A 27,055-nucleotide genomic window follows, 5' to 3' on the forward strand; every position below is an offset into this window, starting at 1 on the left:
AGTTAATTTTTTGTAATAAGTAAAATAAAACTTTATTTATTTGATTAATTGATATACAAACTTGAAAATTTTCTTAAATTACTATCATTTTTTAAAAAATTACAATGAAAATTAATATGTGACTCAATAAAATTATAAAATTAATAATATTTTAGTATAAAAAAATTTTCAAATACGAAACCTACTTTGAAATTAAACCGAAATATTGTTATTTCTAAACATAAAAAAACAAAAACTTATTCTGCTACATATAAAATTTTGATTAAAATTACAATTTTTTATCTAACAATTATTAAAAGTTTGAATGATCATAAAATAAAAACATTTTATTTTAATTTTCTCATATATTAAAATCTACAACTTTTTGTAAATATAATAATATAAAAAACAAATTAAAAAATAATTACTTTTTATCCATTTTTTTTATCTTTTATCATTTTTTTTATTATGTTAAGCTATAATAAAAAAAGAAGTGTACAATTTATACATCTCACTAAATTTTTATATATCATAGAAATGCAATCAGTACAATATCTTTATATATTTTGTATATGCCTTTGAATCGGAAAGAAAAATTAGAAGAATAACATGTTGTTTTTTTGTTAAAAAATAGTTTAACCTAATTAACACTTTAATATTAGTAAAGACACTAATTAGTTTTTTTTTATTTTTTTTTTTGAATAAATTATTATTAAAAACGAAATAAAAACAATTTTTTAGTTAATATTAATTTTATTTTTCTAGAAACAATTTTATTCATACAACAAATTTCATACTTTACTATACCAAAAAAATTATTTATATTTCTTTTTATTTTTTTATCAATTATCATGAATTATTTTGAAACTAATCACAAAAGAATTATCCGTTTTTAATAGTCAAAGTTATAAAAAAAAAATATATCAAATTTTTTATTAAACACATCAAGATAAAAAGAAAATTTATATTTTCCACTACCAATAAATATTACTTTTTCAGAGAAAGTATAAAAATTAGAAACTCATAACTTTTTTTAATCATAGAATTATAATATAATCACTTAAAAACTTTTTTTTTTTTGAATAATCTGGATTAAAAAACTTTTGTTATTAATTGTATTTTATTTCAAATATAAACTTTTTTAAAATCTGTATATCAAAATGGGTTATCAAATTAAGATGGGATTTGTAATAATCAAGGGGTCACCAAAAAATTTAATAGATAATATAGTTATAACTTTTTCATAATCATTTGTTTAAAAAATGTTTCATTGATAAAATAATTGTAATTTTCTACATTTATGATTAATTTTTTAATTATTTATTTTAGTACAATTAATTGTACTACATAAAAAAAATTGCATTAGTCATTAAACAATAATATATAGCATCTGATTCCGGTAGTTTTAATCTCAATTTGAACTTTTTATGATAAAGAATTATCATAATAAAGAGAAATTTATTTTACAAAGAGTATTTAAATCATATGGTATAACTTTAATTAAAATAATATACAATGACCAGTTTGATTTATTTATTTTTAAATAGTTATTTATAAAGTTATATAATCGGAAAAAAAAACAGATAAAATGTTTGTTATAATTATAGTTTTTGGAGTAACGATTATATGCATATTTGAAATTATTATCATCTGGTAAACTTTTTAACTATAATTATTAATTTTATTAATTATGACAAATACAAGAACTAGTCAAGAAAGTGAAAATATTAGAAATAGAGGACATATTTCAGGTGAAAATACTATTGAACGTGTGGTACATGCAGCAAATATTCATCCTGAACATTCTCATAAATCTATGGATAAAAAGTTAGATGAGTGTAAAAAATATTTTAAATTTGGTTTTTTTCTACTTCCTTGTATTTGGTTAATAGTTATAATTACATTATTTCATGAATATAGGAATAAAAATAGTATGTATGAAAAAAAAGAGGAAGTTCGAAAATGTATGTTTTGTTTGTTATTTTAATTATTACTATTAATTGTAGATTTTCAACGCTCATTAATCGGATTTATCATTTATGTTATAATCTTCATTTGTTGGTTATCTTTTTATATAAACGCTTACAGAAATGATGCTGAATGGGCTTATAAAATTGGAGCTGTATATGCAATAAAATAACAACTTTAAAAAAAAATTGTAAACATGGATTAAATGCATATTGTATTAACATAATTTTATACTAACGTTAATTCTTAACAATAATCAGAGGGAAATAAATTTACTCTATTTGTTTTATAATCTTGAATTTCGACAAAGTTAAATAAAAGTTAACACATAGTTTTACTAAGTTGTTTCTTTTTACATTACTTATCACAAAAAGTTATTTTATATTGTTTTAATTAAAATGTTAAGAAGTTGCTGTACTTTATTAATTTTATTACTACCATTTATCTATAGTCTTGATATTACAACAAAAAATCCTTTTATTAATCAAGATTCAACATCAATTCCTTTTGATCAGGTAATTAAAAATGTATTAATTTTTTAAATCTTTTTTCTTTTTTCTAGTGTCCCTGTTTTAAAACTTCTTCTGGTTATAAATGTATTCAATATGATACTAGATATCAGGCAACATCATTAGAAGAAGCTATATTTGTATTTGATGATTTAACATTTGATAAAGATGAAGGAACACCAGAAATTTTATCATCTGAAGTTAGTACTGATTGTCATACAGCAGATTGTGTAAAATGTCAAGAGGATATACAAAAAAGATTATATGAAATTGGAATGATTTCAAATGTTACATTACCTATTAGTAATAATAGTAGTGTAATTTGTCAAAGATATAGATTTTCAAAAGACAGCTCAACCGAATATAAATATGGAGAAGAAAAAGAAAAAAAAGAAAAAGAAAGTGGTGATTCATCATCTGAAGAGAAGAAAGAAGAGAAAGAAGAGAAAAAAAAAGAAAAAGAAAAATGTAAATGTAGAAAGGAGAGGAGGCGTTTTCGTCGTCAGGTTACACAACCTATACCATCTGTAAGTAATGTTTCAATGATTGGCACAAGATTTAATTTGTCATGCACTCAAAAAGGTATTGATTTAGATGGAACCGGTGTAGTTAGTCTATGTAATAAATGTTGGTCTTGGAGAAAACTACCCTCAAATTATTTTCCTCAATATGTCAATGAACTTGTTTGTGACACATTAAATACAGACTGTCTATCTGGATTTGGTGGATGTTCAATAGGTACAAGAAGTATAGAGGTTTATAGAACAGACATTAATCAAACAGTAACTTTAACAGCAGGAGCATTTTGTGAATGTAAAGTATTTTCAAATAGTGCACTTTTAAGATTAGTTAATGGAACATCACAAGAAGGACAAACTATATTAGATACTTTGGCAGGTTAAAATTAATTAAATTTTTGTTGTTTTTTTCTTTATATAATGTAACATTTTTATAATTGTAAAATTAACTATAAATTAATATATAAAAATACATTTCATTTATATGATAAATTTTTTAGAATAAATAAAATAATTTATATAACTAAACAAGTTTATAAAATGTAAAGATATGTATAAATGTAACAAAAGATGAATTTTTAATTTCAGCGTCATTGTTTGTATTAAATATATATCTTTATATAATATTTATAGCAAAAGGATATGGATAATTAACAACCAGAAAAGAGGCTGACCTATCAAATTGAATAATCTACCATAATACATCTGACTGAGCCATTTTATATATAACATAGAAATTTCATGATATCTCGTTTTTGTTTTAAACTTTCGATTAATTATAATTATGATATAACTATTTAAAATAATTTTTAGGAAATATGAAGTATTTTATTTATTTATTTTTATTTATTATATTATTTAATAATGTAAAATGTCAATACAAAACATTTTCTGAGGCAAAATTTGATTTACCAGAAAATTTACCATCTGAAGATCCAATATTTCAAAATCAAAGAGATGAAACTAATATATTTATTCAGAAACCTGACATTAAAATAGTAAATAATAATTTAGGTAAACCAAATCAATTATTTAATACATTACCACAATTAAATCTTCCACAAATAAATCAACCATTAGTAAATGGACTAGGTTTTCAACCAATAACACCATCATTAGAATCTCAAAAACCAACTGGAGTATTGTATCTTCCAGAGATGTTACAATTACCATCAATAACTGAGGTAGATGGTATGCCACAAACACCACCATTACCATTTGAAAATCTACCAAAAATACAACATGTACCAACAATGGAAAGAAAAATTCCAAAAGCTCATATACCAAATATATTATTTAATAAAGATATAACTGATAATACAGTTATTGCTCATGCTATACCTACATTTAAAGAATCACCTATTGAAAATCATAGAAATAGATTTGATGGTGTTCCTAGAATTGTAAAACCATCAAAAACTTATAAAAATCCTAGAAATGAAAAAAGTATTATCCCTTCTACAATATTTCATGATACACCATCATCTTTATTAGAAAATGAAAATAATGATATAAAAAATAATGAAGGTGAAGGTTATTTCCTTGATACATATAATACAACAGATTGCCCAAGAGATAGTAGATATGTTGCAGATTTATTTTACCAAAAGTTTCCAAAAAATACTTTAGCTCCAGGAAAGGATATAGAATTGGTTAATCTTCTTGGTCCACGCCTTGAACAATGTTATTTAAAAAAAGAAAAAAAACATTGGTATAAAGTTGAAACATTCCTTGGTAAAATTGGTGTTAATTTTAATGATGAAGAATCATGTAAAATTGGTTTAATACAGGAACAAATTGCATGTATGAATCTAATATCATACTCTTGTCAATTTGTACAACATGACTATCAGTTTAGATTAATTGCTGCACGTACAGTATTAGGTGAGGCTAGGCAGGCTGAAGCTGGTGAAAATAAATGCCGCGAAGTAGTTAAAGCAATCAAAAATATTTTAATTAAAAGTGGTTAACTAGATTTTTTTTTTTTAATTTATTTAAAAGTGTTATTTCTGTAAATATTATATATTAAATTATTTCATAGAAAAATAATAAATAATTATTAAATTTTTTTGATAAGTTTTTTATTTTTGTTTACTTTATTTTTTTTTAACAATAGTATTTAAAAATATTTTTTATCTAAATAATTATTTATATATATAATTTTCTTATTTAATTATTTAACTCCCATTTTGGATGGTAAATTCTTTCTGTATCAATAAAACGTTTTGAAGGATCTGTTGTAAAGTTTGGACCAAAAAGATTTGCATTTAATATTCTTGGACCCTAAATATAAAATAATTATATTTAAAAAAAAATAAAATAAAACAAACTAATTTTTTCTTTTTTTCTTCAACCAATGCCTCATAAAGTCTTCTCTTATAAAATTCATTATTATAATAATGCCATGCTTCAGTTCTTAAAACTCTAACCCATTGTCGATCAAATTTACTTAAATTTGGATATTCAATTTGCCCATAAACTATATTTATAAAAAAAATATAAAAAAATAATAGTGAAAATATATAAAAATTCATAATCAATATATGTGTAATTTAAAGAAGATGAAAATTTTAAGATAAAGTAACCTTCAGAAACTAGATTTAATTATTATCTACCTAAAAATAGAGATTGATTTAATTATTTAGATAAAGCAAAAAAGTCTGGTTGAAGAGTAGTCTGAATTGAGTTTTAAACATATAATTGTTCTCATTGACTATCGAACTTAAACTAGCTAGCATCGGCGCCGGATTCCAAACTAACAGAAGCTATAAATCCATTTCTAAACGAAACTTCTTGTCTACTGCAACTGTTAGGATATCTTCAGGTACGGAACCAATCTCATTACGAGAAATCCCCTCTTAGAGGATACTGATTTAAATAAAATCAGGAGCTTTATCTCAGACCTTCCCAGGAATAATTTCAGCAATAAATACTGGTATGTAATTCCTAAAGTCAACTTTCAGCCAGACTTGATAAAAATTTTTTTTCTTTATCAATTTATATGACATTTTATCACGGTGTACACTATGTTGTTTGGGTTAAAGAAACACTTTACCATTAAAATTATTGAATTAGAAAAAATGTAATGAATTATTTATATAATATTATTTTATTTTTATTAATTAATGACAACCATTTTAATTGAATTCTTAATTAAATATACACATTATAATAATAATAAATATAGAAAAAAAAAGAAAGTTTAACTTAGTAAATTTATTTAATAATTATATAACGCTTTTATTATTGATATTTTATACATTAATGGTTATCATAAAATTAATTTATATTTTTTTATAACCATTGAAAACAATAAAACTAGAAATATTTGTATAATTAATGTTTGAATAATTTTGATGTTATTATAAATTTTTTTAATAGTTTTTAAGAAACAAAATAAATATTGAAAAATATGCATTGTTAATGATGAAATGATATTTGTAATCATAAACAAAATGGATAAATATTTATTTATAATAACTAAATTAAAATAAACATACATAATTATGTGTTATTTTTTTATAAATCAAAATAATATGTTGTTTATGGAAATATAAATGTTTTGGTTTAAAAATACTGTAATCAATAATTTAAAAAAACACTTATCTATTTATTTTTTATTATTAAAATTTTTTCAAGTTGTTAATAATTATTTTATAATCAATATAATTAAATAACTTATGATCTAATATATATCATTTATTTGATCATACTACATTTATAAAAGAATAATTGAAATTAATTAAAAATAATTTATTATTATTTGAGTAAATAAAAATTTTCTTTTATAAATAAAAGAAGCATAAAATGTCATTTTTTATTAAAATAAATTTTTACACTTTCTTTTTGAAAAGTAAATATTCACATGAATTCAAAGATTCAAAAAAGTTCACACTTTAATATTTTATACCTACGGAAATTAAATAATATCGGTATTTCTTTTATATGAGAGAATAACAAAAGGTTTTTCGGTTCTTGAGACTATGCTTTATTCACTTTATAAAAATATTATTACTTTGAGGAATAATTTCTTATATTATTTTAAATTTAGGCATAGAGATTGTTTGTAATCTTGATTTTTATCATAAAACAATCATTTGTGATCTTTATTTTAAGTAAAACTTTTAAATTATTAGATAATTAAATTTGATCTTATAAAAAAAAATAATAGTATTATTAAAATAATATTTTCTATTTTTACTATCTTTAATTAACCCATCAGTCATGAAAGGTTATTTATTATAAATTATTTACCTTCAAACTATTAGAGCACGTTACATCTTATTAATAAATTCCATAATCTTAAAATGCTGTCTTTAAGCTTATAAAGGAAATGCGAAGAGAGACAGTCTAGTAAGATATGATCTTGTTATTTATCAAGGTGGAGCTGAATCATTCATAAAGTATTATATAAATAAATGGCATTAATAAATATTCATCATATATAACATTATTAATATATTTTTTTTTCCACTACCAATATATTATTTTTATTTTAAAAAATGTTGAAGATATTTCGTAAAGATTCATGGAAAAAATCTTCTACATTAAAAAGAAAAAATTCTAACAATATTGTATTTAAACCATTATACAAAAGAATTTATTCATACAATATTTTAAGTTCTACATCAACAATTACCAATTTTAATGAAGTTTCTGATAAATGTATTATTGAAATTTTGAAACGAATGGCTTTTGAAGATATTCTTAATATGAAACTTGTTAATAAAAGACTTAATGAAATTATTCAAAGACATTCTAATGAATTTGTTTACAAGAAAATTGAAAATTTTTATATTATTGGTGTTAATACTCCTGGTCATGAAACTATTTATTATCCTCTTACAACCAAAACTTTATCACTACCTGAGGAAGACCGTCCCTCATATGGTTTTACATTTCAAAAGATGTATAAAAATCTTAAGTCAATTTCAATTACCAATTCATTATATATGGATGATGTAACTTTTTCAGATGAATGTTACATGCTGGTACATCGTTTATGTGAACGTAGTATAAATGATCTTACATTAAAAAATTGTTTAATTACCCTTAATTTTGAAAAATTTATCAATATACTAAAAATTTTTCGTTTTAAAAATGTTATTTTAAAAAATTGTACATTGGAGGATTGTCAATTGTTGGGAGATGATTTATTTATATCAAATTTACAATTAAAAAAATTTATTTTTAATATTGATAGAAAAAAAAATGATATTATTTATGCACCATTACTTTCTAATAGAACATTAAAGGCATGGGCTGATAATGCAAGATGGCCAAATATTTTATCATTACATGGAGTTAAATCAAATATATCTTATATAGGAATCTCAGCATTATTTCATTCATTTCATTTATTTTCAATGCATATGCATGATCAAGATTGGTGGTTAGATGAAATGAAAAAAGTTAAATGTGTTAATTGGGATTTTGGATATATACGTTGTCAGTTAAGTCAAATTCTTGCAGTATCACGAATATACAATTCATGGATCAAATATATTAAAAAAGAATCAAAACAAATTACTTTTACTTATAGATATTCTGAAAAAACATTACCATTAAATTTTAATGTAAAAATTTATATGTAAAAAATATTTATTAACAAAAAAAAATACATAGATTTCTAATAAAAATTTTTATTTACAAAAAAATTATTAATGAACTTTGGCAATTGTTTTTATACTACCACATTTACATTGAAAAATTCCACCTTCCATAAATATACCATAAGACACAGCTTTTTTGGTAAATTTTTCTAATCCACGACATTCTTTTGGATTTTTCATAATATATTTTTGTGAAAAATATCCTTTATAGTTCATTGGATAAGATGAATATTGACCCCATGATATTAATTTTCTATTTACATAACTTTCAAGTTGACGTAACTTAAAAAAAAAAAAAAATTAATTAATTATTCTATAAATAAAATTTACCTCACTACTCATTTCTGCTCTATGAAGCGGTATTAATAATTCATTAAATGGTTTATTTGTTATTGCAATAAAATATCCATCATCACAATGTGGTGGTGTTTTATTTTTTTTTAAAATTTGGTTTCTTGATATTTTTTTTGTTGATAAAAATGTTGTAGTTGGTATTTCTGTTGTACTTGAAGTTATTTCTATATCATCAATTCCTGATGATTCTTCTTCCTCTATACCATTAAAGGTATTTATACTATCAGAGAGCATTCTTTCATTATGAAATTCTTTTGTCCTTTCCTCAATAAGTTTTTCCTCTTCTAATCTTTGTCTATTTCTTTCAATTTCCCAATCCTCTTTAGTCATATTTTTAATACTCTTACCATTGATAAAAGTTTTACTTAATACTGTTATTTTTTTATTAATAACAGGTGGTTTTTGTGTTTCATTAATATCTTCTAAATCAAAGTCAGAACAATTACATTTTTCTTTATTTGTCTTAATATTGATATTTTGTTCAGCTTTTTCATAAAGTTTTCGTGCTTTTTCTTCAAATAAATTAATTAAATTTTTAGTTTTATTTATCATATCTAATTCATCTTTAAATGAAGTTAAATTTATAGGACTTTCTGTAACTGATGATTTAGTAGTTATTTCTATTTCTGCTTCAGGAATATCAATTTTTTCAATACTATCAAATAATGGTTCATTTTTATTTTCAGTTATAGATTCATTATCTATTGGTTCACTATTTTATAATAAATAATATAAATAAATTTTAACTTACAATTCATCATACTCTTCACCCTTAAATAATGAAGCACCCCTCATTATGGCACTATTCATTCTTGAGATACCCTGTGTAAGAGGTGCAAAAGTTAACGGTGGATGAATATTAGGTGAAGTACCACATAAGTAAACTTTTCTAATAATTGTAAAAAATATAAAAATATAAAATAAAAGAGACTTTGAAATCATGTTACAAATAAAAATAGATGAATAATAATTTTAACCTTTTATTAAATACCTTTTTTCTTTATACATAAAATTATGATATAGCTTTATATATTGATGAATAATAGAAATATTTACTTAGATATTCATTATACCTCATCATAACTTTTATTGTCCATTTTATAATTTCTTCTGATAAATTGATATAATATAATTATTAATCATTTTCTACAAAATTAAATACACAAAAATTGTAGGTAAAAATTTATTATACTAATGTAATTCATCATACAATATAAATTGTAAATAAATATAATAAGCACAAATAAGTATAATACCAAAATCAAATTATGATTGATTATAGTGTTGATTTTGTAAAATAGTACCTTTTTATTAAAGAATTAACTTTTTATAACTCTTTAATAAATGTATAAAAATGAACGGTACATAAATATAAAAAAATTTATATATAAGAATGAAATAAAATGTTATTTTTTTTTATTTGATGGTTTAAGCCACATCAACAAAAAAAAAGGGACAATTTTTTTTTATTGTATATTTAATAAAAAAAAGAATATTATGAATAAATCTAAGTATCAAATTAAATGGTTAAAAAAAACTAGATAATTTTTTTTTAAGAAGCAATTACATGTAGTTTATTTTAGAGGTCGGGAAAGACTATTATACTATTGTATTAAGAAAAACGTTAAATACTCGTGTTTTTTGTTTTTTTTTTACATTTTGTTTCTACTAATTAATAACTAAATAAAATTGAAAAAATAAAAAAAAAATACTAAAATTGATGGTATATACACAAATTGATAGGGACAAAGGGAAATATGCTATGCTAAAATTGGTTTATATAAATATAAGAAATCGACTGGTATTCTTAAGAAACTTCTGCTGCTTGAATATATTTTTTTGCTGTCCCAAATATAGTGTAGTTTTGTATTAATGCTGGTATATATGAAAAATATAACTTTTTACAAAATGTAAAAAGTAAAAAAAAACCATATATAATAATGGTGATAAAAAAAAAAAAGATTAAAGATGAATAATTTTGAAGCATTCCGCAATAATGGAAGTGATAAGTGCAATACTGAAAGGCATATTGCTAACTGAAAGAACTTGTATTATTTAATTGCGGAATTCATTCAAAATTTTATCAATATTTTGTTTTATTTTATGAATTGTTTGCTCCCAATTTCCTTTACCATTGTTAAGAATAGCTTCATCAACATTATTAAGTTCAATTAAAAAACCTGATAAAATATTTTTAATTTTTATATAATTATCTGGTTTATTATTTCTATTCATATAAAGCCAAGCAAAACCATATTCAACTAAATGAAGGAGAGTCTTACGTGATTGTAAGAATGTTTTATCTGAATACTCTGTACGTAATTTTTTCCATGCTCTATCAATTTTAGCCGATTGTTGGCGATTAAAACGAAGATCATGTGCTTCTTTGGCTGTTATGAAAAATTTTTGTGATATTACATTTGTATTATCAATGTTATTCATATTAATATTTTTCATATTTTCTGATTGTTTGTTAAACTTTTCCTTCCATTCAATATTTTGTTTACATGATAATGGAAAATGTGGTGCTTCATTACAAAGAATACACCAATGAATTCCACATTTTTGACAATTAACATTATTAAATTCATTAATTGAATCAATACTAGCAACAGCTTTACACTTTTTACAATTTGTAATATTAGCTCCTTCAATTTCCATTTGTTTAACATATTGAAGATTAATGTAAAATGAAACTAATGGAAGTGGAAAAATAAGTGGTAAAAATGTAATAGGAATTTCTGTTTGACAAGTTGGACATTCTAATGGTGTTACACTTGAACGTATTTGATTATGAAGAGTTTTTTTAATACATTCACGACAAAAATTATGTCCACATTCATTGAGGAAGAAGGCATTGTCAAGTGACAATGATGCTTTACAAATTGTACATGATTTAAGAAAAGCAACAATTTCTTTTTTATTTTCAATATCATTATCACTACACTCGTCAAATTGAATCTTTTCAAAATCATCATCATATCCTGTATCAAAATCAGAAAATCTATCAGAATCAAAATTTTCATCATCAATAATTTTTTTTTCCAATGTTTCAAAAGCTTCATCATTTCCATAGACATATTTATTTGTTAAAATTTCACACAATTGATATTCAGAGAATGGTTTCACATTTTGTGAAAGTTGTTCAGAATTATAAATATTATCATATTCATCCCAATTAATAATTTCTTTATTAGAATTTTCTTTCATTGTTTCTTTATCATCAATATCAATCCATCTTCTACCAGCAATAACACAAGCATCAAGAAAATCTTTGATTGAACCAATATTTGTTATAGCATCAAATATATTTTTTTCAATAATATTTTTAACTTTTTGATATTTTATAACTTTATAAATTTTGAATGATGCATTAAAAAGAACTCTTAAGGTATTTTCTTTATTTTGTAATTTTGTAATAATTACCATAAGTTTCATTTTTTTATGACTACTAGGCATATCTTGAAGAACATTACTAAAATCAACTCTAAGTCTAGTTTTACCCTCATCCATCCATTCCATTGTATAAAGTTTATCTTGTATCATTTTGTCAACTTCATCAATAAAATTAAATTTATTCCATTTTGAAATATCAATATCAATTTCATCAAATAATGTTGAATTATTTAATTCATTTGGTAAAGTTAATAATTCTTTTGGTTTAATTTTATTATCATCTAATGTACTTATTTCATCAATAATTTCAATTGGTTTTATATCAACCATAACAGGAGCTGATTCTTTTATAAAATCAGCTAATGAAAATGTTGAAGCAATTGGTCTGGCTGTTGAACATAACTCTCCAATTACATTAACTTCCTCATCATTACTCATTACACCAACCTCATCAAGTTTAAATTTTTTTGATAATTTTTTATTTTTTTTAACCATTTTTTGGGTAGCTTTTAATACTTTTTGTTGTTTTTTAAAGTGTTTACCAATTGAGTGATCTGTATTTTTATATGATGTATTTATATGATAACGAACAAGGGCTTTTGTCTTAATTGAATCATTTGAATCATCAAATTCATTAATATCTAAATCAGATGTTTCACTACCATTTTTTTCATTATTTTTTAATAAAGATGAAAGATTAGCACCACAGGCACTATGGGCAATTTTTTTTGTTAATGATCCATCTTCATTTAGTATTGTTACTTCAGTAACACATCCTTCAATTAAATGTTTTTTTGTTTTATCATTATTACATCCAATATCAGGAATTGTATTCATTTGTTCAACAACAGCAACAGTAACATTATCAGACATTGAAGAAAGGGCATTGGAATTAAGAGAGATTGGAGAGATAGTGTTCCAGCGATTTTTACGATTAAGTGAATATGATACATTTGCAGAAATTGAATCAATTGATGTTTCACAAATAAGTCTATTTTTTTCACGCTAAAAATAAAAAGAAATTATTAGAAATTATACAAATATTTACTGAAATATTTCATATAAATATATCTATAAATATTAAATAGACAAATAAAATGTACCAAAAAAAAAGACATAAAAATTTTTTTTAATATATTAAAATATAATTTTTTTACATACTTTTCCTATTTTTCCATCAACAATAACATTCTTTGATAAATAAGCATCTTTTGACAGATGTTTTTTCAATTCGGCATGACCCGCGTGCCGACGACCTTTTTCAGTTCTTCTACCAACATTTGGTTTTTCATTCAAATAGGGATAATCCATTTCGCTATAATCAAGATAAAGATAATATATGTATAGTTAGATTAAAGGTTTATGCCACAAAATCCTAATAAAAGCTATTAACATATAAAAGTATTATAAATATATATATAAAAATAGAAAGTTAAAAGAAAAATTTTAATAAATTCCAAGAAATAATTTCAAATAGTTATAAATAAAATAAAAGATTAATATTAATTTTTTTAAAGTATTATGTATAGTATATATAGACATATTAATCTTCAAAAAAAAAAAAAATAATAATAAAAAAAAAATAATGTGACAAATAAAAAAAATATTTCTTTTATATTAACCTCAATATTTTATAATTTATTTTTAATGATTTACTATTTTATTTAAAAAAAAAAATGAAGAAAAAATATAAATATAAATATATGTATTTGTATTTATACATATATATATATATATATTAATATAATAATATGTTGTATATAATATAAAAAAATTAGTGTTATTGAAAAATTAGTTTACATTACTATAGATTTTCTATATATCTCAACAAACACTAGAACATGAATGATTTTTGTTAATACTTTATTTGTCCAATTGATAGTTATCTTCCTATTAGTTTTTCATATAATAAACTAATAAGAGGACGATTTTATTGTTTGCGGTTCTTAATAAATTCAAATAAATGATCATTGATCATCTATAATAAAACAATTTTTGTTGTTATTTTTATATTTATCTCATATTACTAGTAAAAATTTATTATGAAAAAGTATTTATAAAAGTAAGTATTTATGAAAAAAAAAAGTATGTTAAAATTTATCTTAGTTGTTATAAAAATATGATATAATATTTATAATAAATTACAAACAAATAAATAATAAGAATTCATTGTAATAAAATATTACAATGATATATTAAAAATAAAGTAAAAACTTTTTTGAAGTATTAAAAATATTGAAGAATGATATAAATTTATATTTTTATATATATATATATTTTAAAACCTCCTTTATCAAGGGAGTCAAACTGTCTATTTTTAAATGTAGGTGTTTTTAAATAAGAAAGGTCGAAGACATCAACAAAAATATAATACACGTTATCATATTTTTTTTTAAATGACTCGATAGGTAAAGTGTAAACAAATACTCTTAACTTTATTCTCGCTATCGGATTTTTTTGATCTCATATAACATGTGACTTCTATTGACAAAATGCAGTTTCAGTGAATTTAACAATATATCAAAAAAAAAAATTATTATATATATAAAATAAAATAATATATTACACAACCGGTACATTATATAAGTATAAAGACAAAAATTACAGGATTTTAATTAGTAAAATATTCAATTTTTTTAATGAAATCATCTGATATTTAATAATATGTAGATCACAAGTTATTAAAAAATATATTTATTAAAAATATCTAATAATACTTACCTAAGAGTTTCATTATTAATACCATCATTTGCAGTCACCTTCTTAGCACCTCTTCCATTTTTAGTTCTTTCTTCATTAATAATAAACATTTTTTTTTTTGGGGAGCAGCAGATTTTCAAGAACACGACCAGCGATTCTATAAGAAAAATAAAAAATAAAATAAGAGTTATAAATTAATATTAAAAAATAAAATATAAAACGTGAGAAATGTTAGTTATTTATTTGATTGACTATTAATTTTATCATACAAGAAGAGAAAAATTTATCAATTGAAAAAAAAAAATAAAAAATCATGTTTGATTAGTGGAGAAAATAACTTTTTTAAAAATATTATAGTATAAATTTTATGATAATACTATTCATAGTTATAATAAAAAAAATATATTATTTAGGTGTTAAGATAGTATAAAAATTAACAGTATATTAGTAATATTTATTCATTTTATAATACAACACAATTATATTTCTTTTTCTATTATTTTTACAATACAATAAATAATAATTTTATTGTGTTAAGTTTAAGATTAATAGAAAAGATTTTAAAAGTGATAATATAGATATTGATGGGGTAAAGAAAACTTTTATAATAAAATTTAAAGAATATTATTTTACTGTAAATATACAAGAAAAATATTTTGAAAAGTGAAAACTTTTATAAAATCTTTAGTTTGTTGCCTTTTATTTTATATGTAATTTTATGTTCCAACCCCTTTTTTTCTCTACAAAATTGTACCTTCATTAATAAACTTGGTAAAAGAGACTTTTCACGGTAGGGGTGCTATATGTATTTATATATATATATATAGATGAGAAAATAATAAATCATATATCTTGTAAACCATCTGGACAAAATTAACCCTATATACGTATATCTTGAAGGGTTCTAATATAGTGTATAAAGAAAAAGATAATAAAGGGGGCCAAATGTTATTAATTATCTATTAAATAATTAAAAAAAAAAAATAAATTTTTATATTAACAAGGAAATAAATATATACCTAAAAAAAACTATAAAATAACAATGAAATAAAAATAATCTAAATAAAAATACCTAAAAATAAAAAAAATAATTTTTTTTTAACCAAAATAAAATAAAAGTAAGATTGTTATAAAAAAATATTTACTCTTTTCTATATATCCTTTTTAAAAATAAAGGTTATCTTTTTTCCTATACAAATATATATATATATATATATATGTATTCATGAATAAACAAAATATCGAAAGAAACATAAGAATCACTCTAGCAAAAGTAACTATGACTTCTATAACATTCAAACTCACGTGATTTGAAGCCAAAAAAAAAAATCTTAAACACATAAAAATATATATATATATTTCTAAACAATTTAACTCGGAGGTTTAAAAAAATTTTTCGGGGTAAAAACTAATCTGTACCCTTCAGAAATATTTTATTAGACAAAAAAAAATAAAGAAGGAAAGACTAATTCAAAATGATCTAGTTTTATAATAAATATAAAAAGAAATATGAAGATAGAAGTCATCTGAGAGTTAACTAACTTAATGTTTTCCATTTTAAATTTCCATCAAATTATAACTATTATTTATTTCAATTATCATATAATATAAGAGAACACAAATAACCTTTAAAAGTTTTATTCAATATATCAACAATAGTTAATATTTTTAATTATACAAATATTACAATATTATAAATAAATTATAGGTATGATTTTTAACTAATGTAAATTATGTTATCTTCCTATTTTTATAAATAGTTTTTTTTTTTAGTATTTGAATAGGAAATTATAAAATTCATTGTAGCTTACCATGAAATTATAAAATTATACAAAATTTATTTATATTATTATTATTTTTAAATTAATATAATAAACATAATTTTTATCACAATGAAAATCATTAAAATTAATATATTTAAAATAAACATATTATAATGAATGTAAAGAAAAATTGAAAATGATTATTTCTTTTCATTATAGTATATTTTTAATATATTAACAAACTTTTCCTTATTCAATGAATAAATATATTTAAAAATTTGATAAAAATTTTAAATAAAAATGTTCTAAATGAAGGAAGTATTATTTTACCTTTGAGGAAAAGATCAATAAAGAATATTTGGAATGGGTAATTCTAATAAAAAGGAATATATATTAAAAATATAATATATATTTACTTAAACAACAACGTTTCCAATATCGATATCCATTTAAACTTTGTCATCTGATGGGTGGTCACGTTACTCGAAAACTCTTTCCTCTTCTTAACTGACATACAACAGTCTTCTATATTTTCAACATTTCAAATAACAAATTTCTCTCTCTTTAAGTCTTACCCGATATCTTCAAATACATACATATATATATATAAGATTTTTCAATCTCTCTATGGTTAGTTTTACATAACGTAAAAATGCCAAAATTATATTTCAAAGATATAACATTTTACATATATATATATATATGAATAACAATAAAACAAAAATATTATATAAATAGAAATAGATACTTTATGTATATATATATATACATGTTCAATATATAAAAATTAAAAAGTTTAAATATAAATTATTATTATTATTATTATTATTGTTCAAATAATATAAAGAGATATAAAGGAAGTTATTTATTTATTTGTAGTAGATAAAAGAAAAACTATAATTATAGAGAAATGGTTATATATGTAGATATATAAATATATATATACATTTGAAGCATGAAGGAGGAAAAAAGAATCATTAGAATAATCAATTTTACGCTTTTCATAATTTTCTTGGCAAACATATAGGATAGATAAGAATTACTTTTAAAAACATTATTATTTAATGTTGTTTCTCTTAACATAGAAAGTTGTTGTTTACATCAATCTAACAAACAAAGAACATATATACATCTTATTTCCTCTTTTGATGTGTTAAGTGTATATTACTATAAAGAACAGCTGGTAAAAATATATTTATATTCTATACACATATGATCAATTATAAGAAAAGATATTTAAGACTTTGATATAAAAACATCTGTTCATGATTCTATAACAAACCTGCAACAAGACAACACGTACGTTCATGTGATTAAAAATGCTTAAAAGCAATTTATCAAAATCTGTCTATCATACTATTAAGTTAAGAGAAAGAAATAAATAGAAAATTATATATAATAAAAAAAAAACAATAAATATATCAAGAATAAGAGAAACAAAGTATATACATAAAAATATAAATTGGCACTTCAATTTTTATTTAAACGTTAAATAAAAAAATATCATCTTTTGGGGAATGTATTTTTTTTTCTTTAAAAACCAAATTACTTTTTTTTTTATTTAAATATAAATAAATTATAACAAAAAAAAAGAAATAATGAAACAAACAAATACAGGTTTAAGTGATAAAATTTCTTCAAGAAGATGTTATTAAGAAAAATATAAATTACTATTATTTTAAGGTATCATTGTCTTATTTTGTAACATCCCAATACCTATTAAGTATTTTTAAAAAAAAAATAAAACCTGTTATTTACAAAATTTTGTTATCTTTATAGCAATTTTATTTTTTAAAAAAAAAAACAACAACTATTTTTCGCTTATTATTTAAAGTAATTTAAAAAAATACATTAAAAAAAAAACAAAACGTCATGATGATTGATTGAATAAATGTTGTTATTTTTAACAGGAAGAAAAATATAAAAATTGTAAAGATAGGAGATGATTGTCAATTGACATTGTTTCCTATTTAATATATTATTTATTTGGTTCTCATAGTAACAATCATTGTCTGATTTTATCATGACTTTTAAAAGAGGTTTTCAATTAGTAACCTTTAAAATTAACCAAAAATAATGATTAATTGTAAATAAAATTGTATAGATAAAATGAAGTTAATATTATTGAGGGCACAAATTGAAAAATCTTCATTTGTTATGAATATAAGAAATAATTGAATTGGAATAATTTTATTTATACAATTTTCTATTTTAAACTTATAATGTTTAATTGAATAAATTGTTAATTATTAACAATAAAGTAATATAATATTCTCCAATCATCAACCCGTCACAATAACACATGATAAAAAATTCTACTATAGTAGATTAAGTTGAGTTAGACATTCGATAGCCGATATCCTATCTTCTGGTTCTTTTTTTAAACAATTTTCAATAATATAACTTATTGTCTCTGGTACTCCTTTTGGTAATTCAGGTCTTGCACCATTTAATATGGCAGAAAATATTTCATTATTATTCAAGTGTTTAAATGGAACTTCACCATATGAAAATACTTCCCATATTGTTATACCAAATGACCTTAAAAAAAAAGAAGAATAAAATATAATAATAAAAAAAAAATAATTTTTAAGTTACCAAATATCAGAATAATGAGAAAATTTTCCTAATTTTATACATTCTGGTGCTAACCATCTACATGGTAATAATTTTCCCTCATCATTACCCATTTTATAATATTCTATATCAGAGTACAACTTTCTTGACATACCAAAATCACCAATTTTTATTGTTGTTTTTGGGCGAAGGAGATGATTACATAACATTAAATCTGAATCCCCAGATACTAAACAATTTCTAGCAGCAATATCTCGATGAATAATTTGTCTTGAAGTTAGGTAATTGACACCTTCACATATTTGTTTTGAAATTTCTATTAATTCATTCAACTGTAATGATGGTGGAAATTGTGAATAATTTATTGTTAATGGTGGTGATCTTTTTATTAAATAATTTTTTAAATCACCTAAATTCATATATTCCATAACAATTAATATTTCATTTTTTAAATTATATGATACTCCAAAAAATTTAACAATATTATTATGATTTAATTGTGATAATAAACCAGCTTCTCTATCCCAATCTGCTGTAAAGTTTAAATTTTTTAAAGTTTTTATAGCAATTTCTTTTTTAGTCATATATTGAACCACAAGAAGTGGATTATATTGTGAATCTTCATGAATTGTTGGTAAACATGTCCAATAGGCATGATAAACCTCACCATATGCTCCTTGACCAATTTTTTTACCAATTTCAATATTTTCAATATTAATTATTGGAACATGTTTTAAATTGTATTCTGATGAGTTTATTGAAATTGATACAGAATTACCTCTTGTAATATTAGATTCTGTTTGTTGTAATATTGTTTCTTCTGTTTTTGATGTTCTTCTACTAGATTGTTTTGATAAAGTATACCTTTTTTTTTGTATAGAAAATATTGGACCATATTTAATTGTTAAAATAATTATTGCAATTATACTTATTAATGAAATAATATAAAAAAAAGTATTAATATGATAATTATTATTGGTTTGTATAACAAAATTAGCTTTATTATTATAAACTTCATAATTTTTATTATTTGTTGTTGTATGATTTAATGCACCAATAGATCGTTTAATTCTGGCACAATTACCATCTCCATTACAAAGACTTATCTCATAATTTTTATCAATTAAATCCCATGTTGTTTCTTTACACAAAGTACACTCTTTTGGGAATACTCTTAAATCACGAATATAAAAATTAGTAATATCTTCTTTAGTGGTTTCCTGTTTTAAAAATAATGTATCATTAAAAAGACTTTCTCTAAAAATATAATATGTATATGTTAAAAAAAATAAAAAATATTTTACGTTTTATCACCAATAAAAATTGGTTTTTCAGCTAAATTATCATCAAGTCTTGTAATCTTAAAAATTAAATTATTTAAAGGATATCCTTGAACAATAATTTTATCACTTCTTCCATCATTAAAAACATCAATACTTAAATTTTTTTTAATTCTTATCTATAAAAAATAAATAAATAATATATTAAATTAAATTAGTCTTTTTTTTAACAATACCTCAGATAATGAGAATGATGGATATTTACACCATAAACATAAACATGCTATAACACCAAGATCATCCTCAGATGCATGGTTAATTTTTAATTTAATTGTCCCATTCAATGTATTAATAATTTCTTTATAATTATTACTATTAGATAATTTATCATAATTTTTATTTTTAGGTAATGTAACCCATCTAAAAAAATTTGAATTTTTTTGTTTTTGAAAATTTTTAATAATTTTTGAGTTATTAACTAGACATACTAGCTCAATATTATCACCAAAAGCAACATTATTTCTATAATTAATACTTTCAATTTTTTCTCTAACACATTTCATTTTTCTACATCTTTCTTTAAATTCATTATCTACATAAATATTTTGTGGAAGGGAAAAAAATGTTTTAATATCATTATTAAAACCAAAAATCCATTCATTATCACAGGAACAACTTAAATAATTTTCTTTTATATTGAGATCAAAATTTTTGACATTTGATGTGACATATTGCCATGGTATTATTGAAATATTATTTTTTGATAAATTTAAATAACTAATATTTTTATATGATATAGGAATATTTTCTATCTTATCTAAGTTACAATTTTCAAGTGTTAAATTAGATATAGTTGATGGTAATAAAATTTTTTGGATATCATTTTGTTGGTTATTAATTGTATGACATATTAGAATTTTTAAATTTGTTATTAATTGAGATTTGTTTAAATTATTTATATCATAGAATGTTTCACATATAGCTGTGGTATTGACAATTTGACATGAGCCATAAATTAATTTTGTATAGTATGATAATAGAATTAGTGAAGTTAATAACATTTGAGAAATATTTTCAAACATAGTTGGTACATGCTTTTATTAACATTTAATATATAGTTTAATATGGTTTTTATTTTTAAATCATAAAATGTTTTAATTATTAAAAATCAAAAATTATTATTAATAAATTAAAATTATATAAATATATAGTTAAAATATTAGTATTTAATAATATAAGGTAATAAGATAAGTTTGAATAAACTTTTTTTCTATAAAAATTTATTGTTAAATAATTATATAATAATTTATTAAAGAAGAAATATTAAGTATTTACATTTTTTTTTTTAAATAATCTTTCTATTTTTCTTTACCATACTTTAAAAAAAAAAAACTTTATAATACAGCTTACTTGGGAAATTATTAATAAAAGTATGTCAAAATATCTTTATATGTTTTTACATTAAGTTAAAAAAAAAATTATAATATTTTTTTATGTTTAAAAATTATATATAAAAATAAATAATTATAAAAATAAATAATTATAAAAAAAAATATATAAATTAAAATGTATCAAATGTTTACAAGGAATAAATTTAATAAGATCTATAGTATAAAATGCATGAATTTATACTTCTTAAGCTTATTGTATGATATTAAATAGAATGGTTATTAAAATAAAATTATTATTCATGCTTGTACACATAAGAATTTAATACTTATTGAACTAATTGACTTCAATATACGACATCTCTATGTTACATCGCACGGCATACATTAAAAATTTATTTAAATATTAGATATTTATTATTTGACAACATAATATCAAAGATAAAAATACTTAATTTTTTTTTTAAATAATACTATAAGACTTTTTTAAAATATAAAAAAATTTTATCAATAAAGATATCTACATTAAAAGAAATATTAAAATAAGTTTTCTTACAACACAAATTTACTCTTCAATAGAAAATGTATGTTTTTTTTATTAATTTAAATACACACATATATACATATGATAATATAGTAATTAAAAAAAAGGAAAAGACTATTATAATTTTTTTTAATTTTCGTAATTAATCTTTGTGACTACTAAGTTATGATAAATAAAGTACACATAGAGATTATTCTATATTTTTTATTTTAATTGATATGAAATATCATTTTTATCTTTTTTAAAGGTTATAAAATAGATGAAAGATAATTTTAAATAAAATAAAAAAAAAAAATTTTAATTGTCAAAGTTTTATTTTTTCTCATTTAAAAAGTTTTAGAATATTATAATTTAAATAAAAGTATATCTTTGGTAAAACATTTTAATCATATTTGTTTTAACAAAAAAGTCAATAAAAATATTTAATATTACTTTATTTAGTTATTTATGCTATTTATATAATTTTATTTAACAACTTTTTTTTTTCTAAAAAATTTAATTTTTGAAGTTAATGTACTTTAAAGTAAATTTAAAAAATAAAATAGATTAAAGATAATTTGTTTACACATTTTTTAAAAAAAAAATGTCTTTTTTTTATATTTTTAGATAATATTAAATAAAAAATATATAAAAAAAAATTATTTTAATATCTTAGAGACAGAAGGTTTTTTAATTATAATTAATCTTTATTAATAGTAAAGTTCAAGTGATTTTATTTTACTACTCACCAAATAGATTTTAAAAAATAAGGTTATAATTAGGAAAACAAATATGATAATATATTTATTCTGGGTTACTAAAATAAGATAATTGAAATGATTATTTCATCAAAAATGAGATAATTAATGTTAATGAACTTTTTTTAAGTGCAGTATTATTTTTAGAAGTTAGTGTTCTAATTGCATAAATATATTTGATATTTGTTTATTTAAAAAATTTATTATAATATAATTTACTGATTATTATAATTATCTTAAAGATGTAATTTACTATTTTTTTTCTAGAAAAAAAAAATATTTTTTATTTTTGTCTAGGCTTTCATGTATTTGTCAAAAAAAAATATATTAAAAATTAAAAGGTAAACAACTTTAATAAAATAATTGAATTTTCATATTTAATATATAATTAAATAAATAAAGATATTTTTAATTTATATTTTAATATAATTAACTTTTGTTATTAAGGTTTAACAAAATTGTATCATACATGAAAATTATTAATATTATAACATATGATATTAAAAGATAAATTTAAGTTAACTTTTTTCGCTTGCTAAACTACGATTATTAATATAAAAAAAATACATGATAATTTATAATTATTTAATATAAAAAATTATTATTATAAAATAAGATTTCTGTCGTCATGAGTGTATTAAAAGATTAATTATAGGATATGAAATTGAAAAGAAATTTTTGTAGCATGTATAATATAAAAATAATTAATTCATTTCTCATTTATTTATGCCATCATTTACCAATGTTTCTTATTATTTGTATAATTTATAATAAATTATTTGTAAATTTAAATTAATTACTAGTTTTAAATTTGTGATCAATGTTTACTACTAAATATTTACTGTTTCATTTTTATAAGTAAAATATTATATGTATTTTTCTGTTGTTTTTAAATATTAAACAAGTATTATTAATAAAATTTCTAATTCATATTAAATGATACTAACAAAAAAAAAAAAATACTTCAACTGACTTTGTCTTTATCATATTCATATAAATATATTTAATTAAACATTTAACCATGTTTGTATCATTTTTTAATTTACATAATAAAAAAAAATCCGGTTGTGTAAGAGTTAGTCATGAAAATGTTTATTTTTGAATTAGTTGTATTTGTTTTCAAAATAAATGAATGTAATTAAAAATCAAAAAATTCTAAAAATAATTTATTTTAAAGACAAAATAATTTTAGACAAATAAAAATTTTTTAATTACTTGTTATTATATTGAAATTATAAGTTATTGTAAATTCTTATATACTTTATAAGTACACATGAAGGGAATGTTGATAAAAAAAATTTTTTTATAAAACAATATTTTTATATCAGATTTATTAATTGAAATTGTAAAATAAAAAAATAAATGAATAACATTATATATTATTTATAAAATTAAAAATAAAATCTTTAAATTTTGAAATAATCTTGGCAGAATATTGTTTAAAAGAGTTTATGGTATAGAATAATAAATTAGTATTCTATTGATAAGAAAGGAAGTCTCTCGTGAGGGAAATAAACAAAACTTTATCAGAAACAAAAATGAAATGTATAAAAATTTTTAAAAATTTATTTTAAAATCATTATTTTATATAGATATTCAAAATGTCATTTTATTCTAAAACTTCAACTACTACAGTAACAAATACTAATGTTTTTTCATTAATGAATACCTTATATAAAAGTGGTTTTGCTATGCAATCACCAACTTCTCCAAATTTAGATAGTAGAACAATGCATACATTATACGCTTTTTCTTTTATTATATATTGTACAAATTGTTTTGTTGATTGGCTTCACATTTATTGTGTTTTACGTGGTCATGTAACATCATTTCCATTAGAAACATGGGTTGTAGTAATTTTAACAACTTCTGTTGTTGCTGGAACAATGTTAACAGCATTATTGATGGTAATTTTTTCATTTTTTTAATAATTTCATAAAATTTTTATAATAGATGTTATGTGTAGAAAATGCCTTTGCTCAAAGAGTTCATGTATCACCATATAGAAATGGATTTGCTATTATATGTGAAGCTTTAATTGAATGGATTCAAGCTTTTAACAATTTTCGTGTTGCATATTTAGTTGTATTATTACATGATCTTCCAGTAACAATTATTAATTTCTTTTTTCTTACAAGCTGTCGTTGTTCAGGACCAGATGTATGTTTGATTATTTTAATAATTTTTTTTAATTAAAATAATTTAATTTTAATAATTATATAGACATGGAAATGGTCTTTATTATTATCCTCATTAACTTCTTTAATTAGTTTGTCATGGAGATTAGTAATGTTATATTATGCTTACAATAATCTTATTTGTAGTAAAAAAAAAGTTAAAAAAAATGGTTTACCTGTAAAAAAATGGACACCAATAGGATATTTTAAAAGTTTAATTGATAGTTGTTCTGATGAACAAAGATTAAGAGAATTTGATGAGACATGGCCAATAAGATTTGCTATAAATAAAGTTTATTATAAAGAAATAAGAAATGAATCAGAAAAAACTGTTTATTGGAATACAAGATTAAAAGAAATTCAAGGTGGATGTTTTGATAAATTCAAATTATGTATTGGAACTACAATAGGATACTTTTATATTTATATTAAATCTTTTATATTTCATTTAATCAAATTTATAGCATGTTTTATATTAGTATTTATTTTATACTTATCATATGTTATCATATTTTTTAGTCCTTTAATTAACCATTATTGTTGTAGTAAGAATAGTTTAAATCATCGACATCGTTGCTCAAAAACATTTGTCAAAATGTGTACATTTTTTTATCATTACATTACATTGGCATTTAGTTTCATAGTAGCAATAACACTTTTATTGATGAACTTATCTCTTCTACTAAGTCCTCATGGAATAGGAAGTAGTACTGCAGTACCAGAAATAAGTCAATTCTGTTTAGAAGTAAATACTACACAGAAGACAATACAACCAATTTTCAAACCATCTCATGCTAATTGGTATTTTTGGTTTAAGAATCAAAGTTACTTTAAAAATAATGAATATACTATATGTAAGAGTGTTTATGAAAATAATGTGACACAACTTGGATTACTAAGACAACTAGCAGGCCCATGGCAAACTAGATTTTTTACTGATAATGGTATTTTAACTATAAGTACAGTTTTACAATCAAATTATTCAAATAGACAAAATCCAAAACATACCATTTTATTTGATTATGGTTTAATTTTAATTAATGAAAATAAAGTTAAATGTTTAAGAAAAGAAATATCTGGTTGGTAAGTAATATATATATTTTTTAAATAAAAAAAAATATTTTAAGGAGTTTTATACAAGAATTTGTTGAACTTGGATGGCCATTTTTTACAGCATGCAAAAATACTATTACTTTAACATCAAGATATCTTATAAAAGGAGCCATTTGTAAATAATTGTAAATATTTTAATAATTTTTTGTACATATTTTTTAGAAATTTTTGTTAAAAAAATAAAACACTATTTATTTATTAAAATATTTTGTAATAATTTATAGATATAATAATTTTATATATATTTATAAAAAAATATAATATTTAAAAATTTTTAATATTTTATAAGCATTGTAAAATAAGTTAAATTAATTTTATTTTTACCTGATATTAAATAATTATTAATTCAGTCTTTAACTTAATTAATACATAATTTTATTAATCTCAATGAATCAATTGATATTGTTTTAACATCTTTTTTTTTAATATTTACTTGTCTT

The 27,055-nt window shown here is 20.4% G+C and overlaps 9 protein-coding genes across 9 annotated transcripts; 5 read left to right on the forward strand and 4 right to left on the reverse strand.

The window, feature by feature from the left end:
• Nucleotides 1-1,669: 1,669 nt before the first annotated feature.
• On the forward strand, nt 1,670-2,119 carry SRAE_1000089900 (Gamma-secretase aspartyl protease complex, presenilin enhancer-2 subunit family-containing protein; the record flags this gene model as incomplete). Its single annotated transcript, XM_024647788.1, has 2 exons — nt 1,670-1,943; nt 1,986-2,119. The coding sequence occupies 2 exons, from the start codon at nt 1,670-1,672 to the stop codon at nt 2,117-2,119; spliced, it is 408 nt and encodes a 135-aa protein (XP_024501831.1).
• A 226-nt stretch (nt 2,120-2,345) lies between these two features.
• Nucleotides 2,346-3,358, forward strand: SRAE_1000090000 (Hypothetical protein; the record flags this gene model as incomplete). Its single annotated transcript, XM_024647789.1, has 2 exons — nt 2,346-2,462; nt 2,510-3,358. The coding sequence occupies 2 exons, from the start codon at nt 2,346-2,348 to the stop codon at nt 3,356-3,358; spliced, it is 966 nt and encodes a 321-aa protein (XP_024501832.1).
• A 434-nt stretch (nt 3,359-3,792) lies between these two features.
• On the forward strand, nt 3,793-4,944 carry SRAE_1000090100 (Hypothetical protein; the record flags this gene model as incomplete). Its single annotated transcript, XM_024647790.1, has 1 exon — nt 3,793-4,944. One exon carries the CDS (start codon nt 3,793-3,795, stop codon nt 4,942-4,944), a length of 1,152 nt encoding a protein of 383 aa, XP_024501833.1.
• Nucleotides 4,945-5,143: 199 nt separating this feature from the next.
• SRAE_1000090200 (Hypothetical protein) lies at nt 5,144-5,982 on the reverse strand (the record flags this gene model as incomplete). Its single annotated transcript, XM_024647791.1, has 4 exons — nt 5,144-5,257; nt 5,305-5,453; nt 5,760-5,829; nt 5,878-5,982. The coding sequence occupies 4 exons, from the start codon at nt 5,980-5,982 to the stop codon at nt 5,144-5,146; spliced, it is 438 nt and encodes a 145-aa protein (XP_024501834.1).
• Nucleotides 5,983-7,476: 1,494 nt separating this feature from the next.
• SRAE_1000090300 (F-box domain-containing protein) lies at nt 7,477-8,568 on the forward strand (the record flags this gene model as incomplete). Its single annotated transcript, XM_024647792.1, has 1 exon — nt 7,477-8,568. The coding sequence occupies one exon, from the start codon at nt 7,477-7,479 to the stop codon at nt 8,566-8,568; it is 1,092 nt and encodes a 363-aa protein (XP_024501835.1).
• A 66-nt stretch (nt 8,569-8,634) lies between these two features.
• On the reverse strand, nt 8,635-9,948 carry SRAE_1000090400 (Hypothetical protein; the record flags this gene model as incomplete). The annotated part of the gene is made up of 4 exons (XM_024647793.1): nt 8,635-8,868; nt 8,917-9,652; nt 9,692-9,829; nt 9,932-9,948. 4 exons carry the CDS (start codon nt 9,946-9,948, stop codon nt 8,635-8,637), a joined length of 1,125 nt encoding a protein of 374 aa, XP_024501836.1.
• Nucleotides 9,949-10,995: 1,047 nt separating this feature from the next.
• SRAE_1000090500 (Zinc finger, RING-type domain and Zinc finger, C6HC-type domain and Zinc finger, RING/FYVE/PHD-type domain-containing protein) lies at nt 10,996-15,146 on the reverse strand (the record flags this gene model as incomplete). The annotated part of the gene is made up of 3 exons (XM_024647794.1): nt 10,996-13,341; nt 13,498-13,651; nt 15,058-15,146. 3 exons carry the CDS (start codon nt 15,144-15,146, stop codon nt 10,996-10,998), a joined length of 2,589 nt encoding a protein of 862 aa, XP_024501837.1.
• A 3,971-nt stretch (nt 15,147-19,117) lies between these two features.
• On the reverse strand, nt 19,118-21,738 carry SRAE_1000090600 (Protein kinase domain and Serine-threonine/tyrosine-protein kinase catalytic domain and Protein kinase-like domain and Tyrosine-protein kinase, catalytic domain-containing protein; the record flags this gene model as incomplete). The annotated part of the gene is made up of 4 exons (XM_024647795.1): nt 19,118-19,340; nt 19,398-20,633; nt 20,681-20,835; nt 20,893-21,738. The coding sequence occupies 4 exons, from the start codon at nt 21,736-21,738 to the stop codon at nt 19,118-19,120; spliced, it is 2,460 nt and encodes an 819-aa protein (XP_024501838.1).
• Nucleotides 21,739-24,926: 3,188 nt separating this feature from the next.
• SRAE_1000090700 (Hypothetical protein) lies at nt 24,927-26,738 on the forward strand (the record flags this gene model as incomplete). Its single annotated transcript, XM_024647797.1, has 4 exons — nt 24,927-25,232; nt 25,279-25,485; nt 25,549-26,585; nt 26,630-26,738. The coding sequence occupies 4 exons, from the start codon at nt 24,927-24,929 to the stop codon at nt 26,736-26,738; spliced, it is 1,659 nt and encodes a 552-aa protein (XP_024501839.1).
• Nucleotides 26,739-27,055: the final 317 nt, after the last annotated feature.

The sequence above is a fragment of the Strongyloides ratti genome, assembly GCF_001040885.1.
Source record: "Strongyloides ratti genome assembly S_ratti_ED321, chromosome : 1".
Classification (NCBI taxonomy): Eukaryota; Metazoa; Nematoda; class Chromadorea; order Rhabditida; family Strongyloididae; genus Strongyloides; species Strongyloides ratti.